General features: G+C 40.4%; 1 protein-coding gene and 1 long non-coding RNA gene across 3 annotated transcripts; one reads left to right on the top strand and one right to left on the bottom strand.

Annotated features, from left to right (window-relative positions):
• Positions 1-547: 547 nt before the first annotated feature.
• On the bottom strand, positions 548-2,351 carry LOC129349353 (uncharacterized). The gene is made up of 2 exons (XR_008602336.1): positions 1,260-2,351; positions 548-1,188 (listed from the first exon to the last, which is right to left on the bottom strand). It is a non-coding gene; the product is annotated as an uncharacterized LOC129349353 (long non-coding RNA).
• A 558-nt stretch (positions 2,352-2,909) lies between these two features.
• Positions 2,910-10,598, top strand: tagln (transgelin). 2 transcript variants are annotated; one of them, XM_035952339.2, is made up of 6 exons: positions 2,910-3,051; positions 7,934-7,976; positions 8,780-8,968; positions 9,105-9,276; positions 9,417-9,519; positions 9,788-10,598. In XM_035952339.2, the coding sequence occupies exons 2-6, from the start codon at positions 7,965-7,967 to the stop codon at positions 9,924-9,926; spliced, it is 615 nt and encodes a 204-aa protein (XP_035808232.2). In that variant the 5' UTR covers positions 2,910-3,051; positions 7,934-7,964; the 3' UTR covers positions 9,927-10,598. The 2 variants fall into 2 exon arrangements, with proteins under 2 accessions (XP_035808232.2, XP_023134940.2); XM_023279172.3 differs by having other exon boundaries at positions 2,911-3,051; positions 8,777-8,968.
• The last annotated feature ends 2,010 nt before the right edge of the window (positions 10,599-12,608 follow it).

The raw sequence follows: 12,608 nt of genomic DNA, 5'->3' as shown, positions 1-12,608 counted from the left end.
GACTTAGAAAGGAGTTGAGGTCACAGAAACCTCACGTTCTTTTTTTACTGGTAACATGTAAACATAACAAGGAGACTGGAAACAGATTTTGTATGTATTAAAAAGAGAACAGGAAACAAGTTAGGTGGATTTTATTACTCGTTTCCTCCAGTTTTATATTTAGCAGATATAGGACTGATATAAATCTTATTAAAGTCAAAGAAGAAAATTAGTGCGTTTCCCAGAATGCTAAACAGACCTTGAAGACAGTTTCAACTCTCAGAGAGAAACATAATGGTCTCACTTACTGCATGGTAGTGGAGGACTCAGATGTTTGTCATATAAAATTCATTATGAAGGTGAATATTATAGTATATAAGCAGGACATGGAAGTGGATGTCAGTCAGACAACAGGTGCAAAAGAAGACATTCATTAAAAAGGCTGCATGATTAAAATCAAGACAGCCGTTTATATAACAATTATTGATGCATTCAATGTGATAGTAGGTGCACATGTTAGAGCAGGTTCAAAAGGCTCAGGAGCAGGAAATGAAACCACACCAGCATGAACATTTTAAAAATGCTTTTATTCACAACAAGAAACGCTATACAGGAACCGGAACTAGAATCTTAGACAAAGAAGAACTAAACTACTACTAGAACTCAAAAACAAAAACCATCTAAAGGTATGGAGGAATAACTACATGAACATGGAAACTGAAACTAAGGTTAACCCACGTATGGTAACACCAAGGTAGGGAAACAACTGAAAATACAAAACTAACCCAGCCTAGACTACCAGTAATTATGAGCTGAAACCCCAGACTAAAGCTATCCAATGCAAAGCATAAAATACATTAAGTTAAATACGGAACGCTGACTATTTAAATCAACGTATTAACAATACAAAGAGTCTGGTGATACTAGGGCTTGGAGACTTAACTGATGAGCTGAGAACAGTCCTTTTGGCTTGACTTCATCCAGAACTCTCCCTCCCAGTGTTCGCCATGTGCTTGGTAAGTTGGTATCAGTAGAACCTGGTCGTGGCAGATGTTTCCAGAGAAACTCCTCTTTCCAGGTGTACGTTGATGTTCCCAGGTTAAGCTGGCAACAGGTGGAGATCCTCCGGAGAAGAAGGCAGAATCTGTGGTTGGGCGGAAACCAACAGACGAAGGAACCCAGGCAACTCAGCAGACAGGAATCAGCTTTCTAAACACAGAAAACAGAATTACTGGCAATTCTAGGCTGGTGGCAAAGACAGTTCTACTCCCAGCACTAACTGGAGATCAGACGATGGTCCAGCTTCGAATGATGGGTGCAATCTGCTTTTATAGAGACACTCAGAGACCAGTCACTCAGCTCCACCTGCAGCTCGTCTGCTGATTACGATGCAGCACACCTGCTGCTAGCTTCACCATGAACACACCTAGGAGAGAGAGAGAGCAGGAAGCACTACCACAGTCCACAGCCTTAAGCTGTGGCTGTGACAGTACAATGCGTGCATACGAAAGAAACTGATATAATACTGTGCATTGTATGTCTTTATGCAACTTTATGTCTTGGTTTATGAAGTTTTTATTGAGGTGCTTTAATTTCTTCCATAGTTTTCCACAGACTCAACTATCAAAGGAAAATCCATCACATCAATACACTTTCAATAAAACACATGAGAAAGTACACAGCAACATCTGGCTCTGCTCTGTTACAGCTGATGGAAACAGCATTAAATAAGAAGCCACAGAGCTTAAATATTACAGAGACAGGAATATAAACACAGGTCAGACAAAACTGAGTCATTGTTACGCACATTTTGTGATATAAGTAGCATTATTTTCTTTTCATTATAAAGAGATTATAAGGAATATGTTCTTTACTTAATGCAGACAAGACGTGTGACAAGTTTGACCTCTGTGGCCAAGTATATCCATTATATTTAGATATATATATATATATCATATATTTATCTATTCATTGTTCAGTACAGTTGAAGTGTGTAACTTTGATCACTGCTAACTAGTCACTGAAAATTGTTTTCAAGGCTACAATGTGGTACGTGAAAGGTGGATCTCTCTTATGTGTTGAAATAACAGCGGTTACATATGAGTTTCTCATTATGAGTGTGATCGGTCCAACTTCTCCAGCCTCGTGCCAAAAGGAGTTCGTAATGGAATGAAGTGATGGAAATGTCACGAGTGGACACACACACACACACACACACACACACACACACACACACACACACACACTGGCTGCAGATGCTGAAGATCATCCAGGACTTACATGGAGTTCCCTGTCTGAGTAATGATGGCTGTCATTCCAACTCTCCTCTCCTGTCTCCTCTCCTCTCCTCTCCTCTCCTCTCCTCTCCTCTCCTCTCCTCTCCTCTCCTCTCCTCTCCTCTCCTCTCCTCTCCTCTCCTCTCCTCTCCTCTCCTCTCCTCTCCTCTCCTCTCCTCTCCTCTCCTCTCCTCAATGTGCAATAATGTGAAAATAAACTGTCTCTGTATCATTTCCCCCTACATACAACCCATAGGACCAACACCTTAATTCTCTTTTCCACATCCAGTAATCTCTTCTTTATTTTCTTTCCAGTACCACCTCCCTCCCTGCTTCCCTCCAGCCCCCATCTCTCTTCCTCACCATCCTGCAGTCACTTTGAGCGAGGAGGGATGTGGTGAAAGTATTTGGAGAATTCTCGCTGACCAAACTGACGCTGCCTGGCTGCTGCGCATGGAGCAGCTCTACCCAAATAAGGCTGGACGTTTTAGCTAGACGTGAGGGGAAGAGACGCAGCAGACGGGGAAGAGGGAGCTGCTGAAAGGCCATGCCCTTTTAAGGATGAAGTTTCCTTTTTTCCTTACCCTCTCTCCCTCCTATTTCTCCTCCACCCTCCCCTCTCTCTCTCTCTCTCACTCTCTCAGTAGACTAGTGAAGTCATCTCGCCTCATCTGCTCCTTTTAAGCCGGCATTTTTGAGAGGGAGGTCCCTGTGAATCATATACAAACACTCAGTCAAGCATCCTCACTCAGCCCTCACGCTGCACCAGCAGAGAACTCACCTATTCCTTCAAGCAGTAAGTATGCTTTGCTTTTATAATTCCCATGTAGGATAAAGCTCTCGAAAACTGTATTCGAGGGAGTCAGTCAGGCAAAGTTTGTGAATGATGACGTCATTTCATGGCTCCAGATCAGTCAGTTTTGAGGCCTTGCTTCTGATCAAAAATAATACACAATGCTTCCTTCTGTCTCTTCTGTGTAACTATAAGGTGACAACAGCAGAATGTGTTCATTTCAGATCATGAGCAAAGAGTTTTCTAAAGTTTTCCTGGATTATTTAAGTGTCACACCATCTGTTTGAGCCACTGTGTGTATCTGAGAGCAAACATTGCACAATTATTTAGTGTAATAGTAATTATAAGGTAAATAGCTGTGTTTTCTTCACTCATGTAGTCTGGTTTCATCGCTTTTGTACTTAACCTACTTTAGACAGAGGATACTCTTCTTGCAAGTAGACTCCTTCTTTATCTTTAATGTGATTCAGATGTTATTTGAGGGTTTTCCATGTGAAGTGAGGAGATGAGAAGCAGAGAGGGGAGTCAGACAGTGTTGCATATCTCTGTCAATGCGATACCTGCATACTTTAATTTGCACAAACAAATGATTCACTGCCATACATGGGCTTTGGAAGCATGTGTGCAACAAGCAGTGGATCTCATATTGTTTACTTAAGTAAAAGTACCAATACATCACAGTAAAAATACTCCATTACAACGAAAAATCATGCATTAAAAAATCCTGCCTAAGTAAAAGTACAGAATTAATACCAGCTAAATGTAGCTGAATTATTACAGTAAAGGCACTGGTTGGTCCTTGTGATTCGTGTATCATTATATATGGCATTATTTTATCAGCAGCATGTTACTCTTGGAGCTGGTGGAGCTGCTGATAACATCTGACACCTGAAATGTGAGCCCAACTATAAACTGTTTCTTGCAAGACATTAAAAGCTAAAATGGTTGGAAACCATTGCTTTAACCTTTAACTATGAGTCATATTTTTTTTAGAAAAAAGATGTTCTAGTATCCATTGTGGAACATACACATCTAAGTAACTAAAACTGTCACATTACTGTTGAAAGTACAAAGTAGCACAAAATGGAAATACTCAAGTCTAATACAAGCACAACTACATTGTACTTTAGCACAGCACTTGAGTAACTATATTCAAATGTGCTGGATAAAAGGACACAGATGTATGGTGCAGGCTGGCATTTCCACGCAGCCAAACTTTCCATCTGTTTCCCTGAACATGTTGGACGCTACTTCCTCAAGTTGAACAGCTTTCTGCGATGTTTGGACTAAAGATAACTGGCAAGTCATTAAAGATGGCAGTACACCCAGCGATTCCAGTAAGAGCATGCCAGTAGTAGCAGAGGCGGAGTACCAGTTGGCAGCCCAGTTTCTGAACAACAGCAACAGGAGCAGATAACACTATCTACACTGCCAATCCTGTGGCAGCTCATAAACACAGCAGAGACCCGGCCATTTATATGGCCAGCAACTAACCACATCTGCTCAACAGTGCAGCGGCACCGGGGCCTCGAGCAGAGTTGGACAGCGCTACCTACATGTCAGAGTCAGTAGAAATACATCAGCTCAGACACACGGCAGTTATACAGTTTGTCAGAATAATCACAACCATGAAGGGCCTTGGCATCGATTTCAGAAACTGCTTTCTGAGCTCGTAAATGTCTGGCAGGTCTGAGCGAGGCAGCAGTTTTCTGTGCAGCTGGCATGAACCAGAGCTGGAGCTGAGCAGCGGTGCTTCGTCCAGCCGGGACAGCATCCTTCAAGCCAGATGACTCAACTGACCCTGCTGTGCTCTACTGAATTAGATATCGGCTGCTTTACACCCAAAACGACTGCTCAGAAATGAAACTATTACAGTGATTATTATTTGCACAAGTCCATATAGAGTGTATTCATACCGAACCATTACGTGGTGGCTAGCTGGTTAAACTGTAGAGGAGGCGAGGCTGCATGACGCCACATCCCTCCAGGCTGCCACAGTAGCCACAGCCCTCACACTGGTTTCCTGTTCTGGCATTAGGCCGATTTACCATGGGAACAGAGAAACAGAGCGGGACAAACACAAGTGAGAGAGACGGGTGGATGGTGGGACGGTGATGAAGTCATGTTTGTGGGATACAGCACTTTGGGACTTTTGACAGGAGGCATCTGAGGCTTTTTTTAAACTTAAAAGCTGTGGTTTTAACCCATTTCTGCTCTTTTTTTAAACTTTTTTCCCTGCCTAGTTTCTTTTTTGCATTGTATTCTTTTCTTTTTATGTATTTCATGACTTTTGTTTTATAGCTCTCAGAACAAAATCTTGGAAATGCTTGATCTTTGGTCTTTTCTCCTACAACATTATAATTTCTTTTAGCAGCAGTACCAATGACATACTATATTTTTGCTGCAGAAACAGATCTTATGTATGAAAGTGGTGACTCTGTTCTAGTTATAGTAGAAATGGCAGTTGAGTGGTTGCAGAAATATCGTAATCTGTTACCTGAAAAGTCAGAATCCTATGCAATTTGTATGATGTGTTTTTCATATTATATGGAAAGTGAATGCTACTTTAAATATTCAGAACAAACAATAACAACCAGAAAAAGGCAGGCATACAGCATAAAAGCTTGTTTAGCAGATAACCCTGAGTTATTGGATCTGGTCCAAGTCACAAGCATAACAACATATCCCTGGATACTCATAAATACCAGAAAAAGAGAGCAGGCCCTGATGGACTTACTTAAACTCCCAAAATATTATGAGATCTTTGCATGGTTGTCATGCAGCACACATCTTCTCTTCTCTTCTCTTCTCTTCTCTTCTCTTCTCTTCTCTTCTCTTCTCTTCTCTTCTCTTCTCTTCTCTTCTCTTCTCTTCTCTTCTCTTCTCTTCTCTTCTCTTCTCTTCTCTTCTCTTCTCTTCTCTTCTCTTCTCTTCTCTTCTCTTCTAGCAGTTTCAAGTAGTTTATGAGGCGAAGAACTACAGTCCAAGGGGGGAAAAAAAGACAAGTTAACAGCATACCAGACAAACACTGCTCTGTAATTATGATTATATAATGACACGTCAGTGAGAGTAACACAGGATATGAATGCATGTGTAGTCAAAGAGAGACAAGGGAAGACAAATATAGTATGTGAACTTGTGGTTGTATGTAAGTGAGCATGTTGCCCAGCATGTGTGTTTGGTTCTTGCGGTCTGGAAAAGCACCACAGGGAATGCAAAGAATATTAAACAGGGTTGGTGGTAACACGCTGTGGACACTCTGGGCAGGAATCCATTAATGTCTTTGGCACTCTCACTGTAATATGCAGACAAGCAGTATATTTATTTGTTAAAATGCTTTATTTAGTGGTACTACGAGGTACAAAATACACACTACAAAATTAAACACCCTGCATTAAAAAATTCACTTTATCCGAATGACATATTATCTAAATGTACTCAAATATATGTCAAAGACTAGAGTGTCTACAATCCATATTTTTACATTAATAGTAGATGATGTGACTCACTGTGACGTGAAAAGGAGAGCACGTAGTGATGAGCTCTATAGGCTCATTGTTCAAAAGCTCACAAAAACGTCGACTCATTCTCTGTGGAACACGATGGAGCTCTTGGCAGCTAAAGAAGCAAATATTTTCCCTGGAGTGGGTAGAGACCAAAAACTGAGCTAAACGGAGGCTTTGTATTGCAGCTAAATTATTCATGTAGCACAAACACGACTCCAAATTAGTGCTTTTTCTCACAGTTGCGAGTTGTCGATATCTGGTTAAAAGGTGAGAATGTATCAGTATTGTTTAAATGCTCCCTCTAGTGAAAATCTTTTTTTTTTTTTTTTACCTTAATGTGTCCATAGGATGGTGCTTTCTGTGTTTTCTAGTTCTGGTATAAACTTGTTTGAGTTCCCCCAATGTTACACCTTTCCATTGTGTAGCACAAGGTACTTTTTAGTACGTACATTCTAGATGTGTACAGTTACTTCTAAGCCATTTTAAAGTATGAAAGGATTGTTTGAATGACAAAAGTGTTTAAACATGTAACTTTGAAACACAGAGTTGAATTTTTAGAGAGTTTAATCAATGATGAGGAAGGACTTTGAAGTTTTTTTACACCCTCAAATAAGCTAAAAAGCAACAGAATGACACGAGGAAACCAACAGAAGAAAGAAAGGGGGGAAAGGAAATTAAATATAAAATCTGGAAAAGGGAAAGAAAGAAAAGTACCTGAGTATTAGTTACACTAGTCTGTCTATGTGCCTGTTTGTTCTCAGCATAATGACCATGTAATGGGGCAAATTTCGATTAACCCCTTGACATCTATTGTCGCAAATTCGCAACATACCACTTTCATTCAGACTGCAGCTGAGATAGCGTATCCATTCCCCCAATGCTGGTTTGTGCATATTCAATACGTAGCTCGGAACCTTTTGCAAGCACTGGTTTTTCGTAGGACCAGTCAGAGTGGGACCTAATTATTATATATCTGTTATTATTATTATTATTATTATTATTATTATTATTATTATTATTATATATCTGTTCTATGTGTAATAGACAAATGAACAATCTCCACTTATTTTAGCATCAGCTGGAAACCAAAAACATGCAAAGGTATTTTTTTTTTTTTTTTATTTAACTGTATATAAATTCAGGCGTCAAGGGGTTAAACATAACAACATTATGTCAGTCATGGCCTAACTTCATATTTAGCCACTTTATGCATTTAAAACTACAGCCAGTTGGAAGAATCCGGTGACGACTGAGAAAATACTTGAGTTTTCTTCATAGACAGAAATAACAACAGTATCACCCATCCTATACCAGCAATGAGTCTCCTCTAGTCAACTCCTGAGTTTAACTCTTAACATCTTGACTTTGAACCTCCTCAGGATCAGGAAGTTGACGTGACCTGACTTCAAGATGGCAACAAAGGTTGGACGGTGCCGACAGCACTTTGATATGGGTTTTCGCACTTGGCTGTTGGCCCAAAAGCAATACAGATGCATAAAACTGAAAAAAGAAGTGCTGGCAGTGATGGGTGTATGTGTTGACAGAGACCAGGAGTCAAAGAGGAGAGAAAGTGTGTGTGTGAACAAGAAGAATATATGGCTGATATAGAGCTCCCACTGTACACCATTTGGCCTCAGACAAAGAGATGGTCCTGACAGGGCTAAATGGTGTGCATTAGGAGACACAACGCTGTTATTGCTACGGTTCTGGGGAAGGTATTGAAACTGAACGCTGAGCATTTACGCTTAATTACACGCTTCTGACCTGCATGTTATCAATGTCTGTACTGGTGTGTATTGTATGCAGCATAAATGCAATATAGAAGGAGCATCTATTTGTGTGTTTGTGCATAAACTACTGGCTCCATGTAAATTCTGCTGCAATGTGCCAATGTTGGCTGTTGTTTATGTTCTTATAAACAGCTGTTTTGCACTAAAAGTTCGTACTAGTGGGATCCCAGTGTATAGGAACCGGTATAGTTCTAAGTAACTGTCCATATAATGTTGTCATGAACATACACACTGCTGGAAAGTGTCAGAAGGACAGGTAAGGAAAACACCTGTAAGAACTGAACTTCCAATAATTGCATCTACCTTTTCTCCAAAGACTTGAAGGTTTCAGATGCAGACATTATTGCGCTTCATTTGACGCTTTGCTTTAGTCCTCCCTTACTATCCCTTTTTGTTTGTATTTACATCCATCTCTCCACCTATCTCATCTAGCAGGTTGTCGGCATGGCTAACAAAGGTCCATCCTACGGCATGAGCCGGCAGGTTCAGGATAAGATCGACAGCAAGTATGACCCTGAGCTGGAGCAGATCCTGGTGGAGTGGATCAGCCGTCAGTGTGGCTCCGGTGTGGGAAGGCCAGAGCCTGGCAAGATGGGCTTCCAGGCCTGGCTGAAAGACGGATGTGTGAGTGAAGTGACTGTTTTTATTAGAGGTTACCTTGAGTTCAATCGTCTTTTGTGCTTCTCCTTTCTCTCTTTGTTTCTTTTTTTCATGCCGTTGCCCTCTTTTCTGCCTCACTTTTTTCATCTTGTCTGCCCAGGTCCTGAGCGAGCTCATTAACAGTCTTTTTGCCGGTGATAAACCTGTGAAGAAGATTCAGAGCTCACCCATGGCCTTCAAGCAGATGGAGCAGATCTCCCAGTTCCTCAACGCTGCAGAGAAGTATGGCGTCACCAAGACTGACATGTTCCAGACCGTGGATCTCTGGGAAGGTCAGAGGAGTTTCATGGTCTTCATTCCAATGTTGCTACAAATATTCAATGCTAAAAGACAAGATTAATGTTTAAGTACTCTGGTTGGTTTGATTGTTGCTACAGTGGTAATAATCCAGACTGTATTTGTGTTGGGACAGGTAAGGACCTAGCAGCAGTGCAGAGGACCTTGTCAGCTCTGGGCAGCTTGGCCATCACCAAGGATGAAGGCACATACAATGGAGATCCCAACTGGTTCTTCAAGTGAGTTCCATAAAACAAAACATACCCTTGTCTGTGTAGATTCTCAGTCAACTAGATCATGTTAATCTGAGGAGATTCAGTAAAACACAACTGGACTTTTTTTTTTTTAATCTAAAAGGCTTCTTCGATTCTTCTGATTTCCAGTTTCTTTTGACTGAAGCTCTTAGAAAATAGACCCCTGTTTATTATCTGTCTCTAGCAAGAATAGTTACACTGACGCTGGAGTGTAGTGTTACTTCTTTGAGACACTTTCAATGTTATGTTGCAGGAAAGCACAGGAGAACAAGCGAGAATTCAGCGACGAGCAGATAAAGGCTGGCAAAAATGTGATTGGCCTACAGATGGGGTCCAATAAAGGTGCCAGTCAGGAGGGCATGAGCTACGGAAGACCTCGACAGATCCTTTAAAATCCATGAGCCACCACCACCCAAAACCTCTTAATCTCCCCTTTTACCAAACCCTCTGAGGCCCTCTACACCTATTTAGAGCCTGTAAATGTCTAACCGGTCAACTACAACTCCCTTTTCTGCTTTAGACTTTAGTGATTTTGTAACAGCTATCATCTTCCTCTGTAGTCTTGACACTTATTTTGAACCCGTCATTTACATGCTTGCACTGGTGACCACTGCAGAGCTCACCATGCTTTGTCTTCCAACTGCAATTAGAAGTATAACTGAATGTTTGTAGTCTTAAGATGCAACAGTTACAATGAAAATGACCAAAAATTTGCCTTGGAGGTAAACCAAACAAAAATGATATGTACCAAAAGTTGATGTATTCTTTTCCTCTTAAGAAACAGGACTTGTGCCAGCAGAACTGACAAGTTTCATCTCAGATGTCTGAATTATGACCTTTCTTTTATAGATTTTAGGAATATTGGTTTTGGATTCTCACACAAATAATCATTTGTTTACATAATTTGCCAAAGAGACACTCTCTCCAAATTGACAACCACAGCTGTGTCATACCAATGCTCCTCATTTTTACTGCTAAAATATCACATACCACGTTGCTACGCCTGCTGTATCAGCGCCAATATTTTTGTACATTGTCTTAATAAATAATGACTTTGAAATACATTCATGAATTGACTCTGTGATTCCCATTAATTTTACCATTTTGGAAAATGTGATTTTTTTTTTCAAGAATATGTTCACATTTTTATGACTGTTTGAAAACATTCTTCACATGCATGACCACATGTACACTGGGAGTTTGATTTGATTTCATTCATGGACTGAAATTCTGCTAAGAAGGCATCTTTTCACAAACAGTACAGAACAATTACAATATTTTGATGTATAAAACAGAATGAGACTATTGATTTAAGAAAACTGAGAACTAAAAAAAGATGAAAATGTATCCTTGAACTGGAAAATGTATTCCTTCTAGCAGGTCTGTCAGACTTTGGCTGGTTTGTGGATTTTATCATTTAAAGGGGACATATGATGCTGTGTGTTCCTCATTGCTAGTCTTTTAGTTTTGTTGTGATGCATCCCCCAAATGCTTGACTCGACTGCACAGAGCTTGGCTTGGGGAGTGGTTTATGTTAAAGTAACATTTGTCAGGACCCAAGGTTTCCCTGTAGAATCTGCCACTGTTGCAACATGATCATTGTTATTTACTTCACCTGTCAGTAGTTTTAATGTTGGGCGACTGGTATGTGAACAAAATCTACAATCCTCATTCTGTGTAAATACTCGGGTTGACCAAAATGGTGTGAAACTGTTGACGGTGTGCATGCAACGTATTAGATCTGTGGACCACAAACAGGAGCAGAAAATAAAACCTCACACTCTTTGTCAGTCAGCAGTCGGGAAGATCCAACTTCATTGTTGATAATCATCACTATAAGTGGATCTGCAGCTACCATTAAGAGAAGAAACAGCAGTTTTCACAGTGGAAGAGCAACAGTTTACAAAACTGTACAAGGTCAGCGGTGCAGGTGAAACTGTTGGTTGTTTTATTATTTGTGTAGCTGTGCACCAGGAATTCGTCACCTAGGGTCAGACTGTCAAGGCAAAGCCTGCAGTAACATCCTGAGGTGTCTGACGGAGAGCATTTGGTGCAAATGACCTAAATGGTCACAAAATAACGTGTGAATGCTCCAGTGTGCTGGGTGCCTGGTCACAGCATGACAACTAAGCAGTTTTTTGGGGGCCAAAACAAACCAGTAATCACACTTCACCCACACTACTTACTAGATTTGGCTCCCTGTGATTTCTTCCTTATCCCCTCAATGAAAGAGAAGTAGAAGGGTGGCCATGCTGACACTGTTCAGGAGACACATGGGTCATTCCTCGCACATTTATATATATGTGACTGTTATTTAGATTTTTACAAGCAGTCTTGTAAATTTTTGATCAACCCTTGTATAATCTCATCTCTTTCATTGGAACTGGTCTAGAGAGGGATTTCATTGCCAGTGCGCAACCAAGGAATAACTACCCTTTTGTTTATCAAATGGTCAGAAATCGCAGAAAAAAAGGAAAAAGAAAAGATAAATATTAAATAAAGTAACACAGACTCAGTGCCTTTACTGCATGCGGACAGAATTTGCTCGCGATATTGCATTATCACCCCTAAAGGACCATTCTGAGCCAGGAAAAGCCGCGATGTTGCCATTTTAGAGGAATGGAAATATCAATGCCTATGCTTTTATGACCAAATAGTCACAAAACTAATGACATTCCCATCAACTTAAACTCTATTTTGTGCTTAGTGCCAGTTAGAAGATGTTATCTTGTTAAACTACGGTCAAATTTCTTGCCAATTCCAGTCGGGATGCCCCGAAGAGTTTTATTTTACTACCAACCTAGAAGTATTTGATGCTACAGGACATATACAAAAACATACTATACCTGCCATACGTCAGCACGTTAGCATTGGCATTGTGAGCATGTTTACATACTAATGGTCGCATTCGGCTCGAAGTCAGTTTACTGGGCTACTGTTAAAAAAAAAAAAAAAAAAAAAAAAGGCTGCCTCAGTACATTCTCGAAGGGCTTTGGTGACTTTCTTGTAACATCTCACATACAGAAATATCCACATTTAACCTTCATTACAGGTAAAAAAAAAAAAGTTAGTTT

Source organism: Amphiprion ocellaris, chromosome 7 (genome assembly GCF_022539595.1).
Source record: "Amphiprion ocellaris isolate individual 3 ecotype Okinawa chromosome 7, ASM2253959v1, whole genome shotgun sequence".
NCBI classification, from domain to species: Eukaryota; Metazoa; Chordata; class Actinopteri; family Pomacentridae; genus Amphiprion; species Amphiprion ocellaris.
The sequence above is the reverse complement of the archived record's forward strand: the minus strand, read 5'-3'. Positions and strand labels throughout refer to the sequence as shown.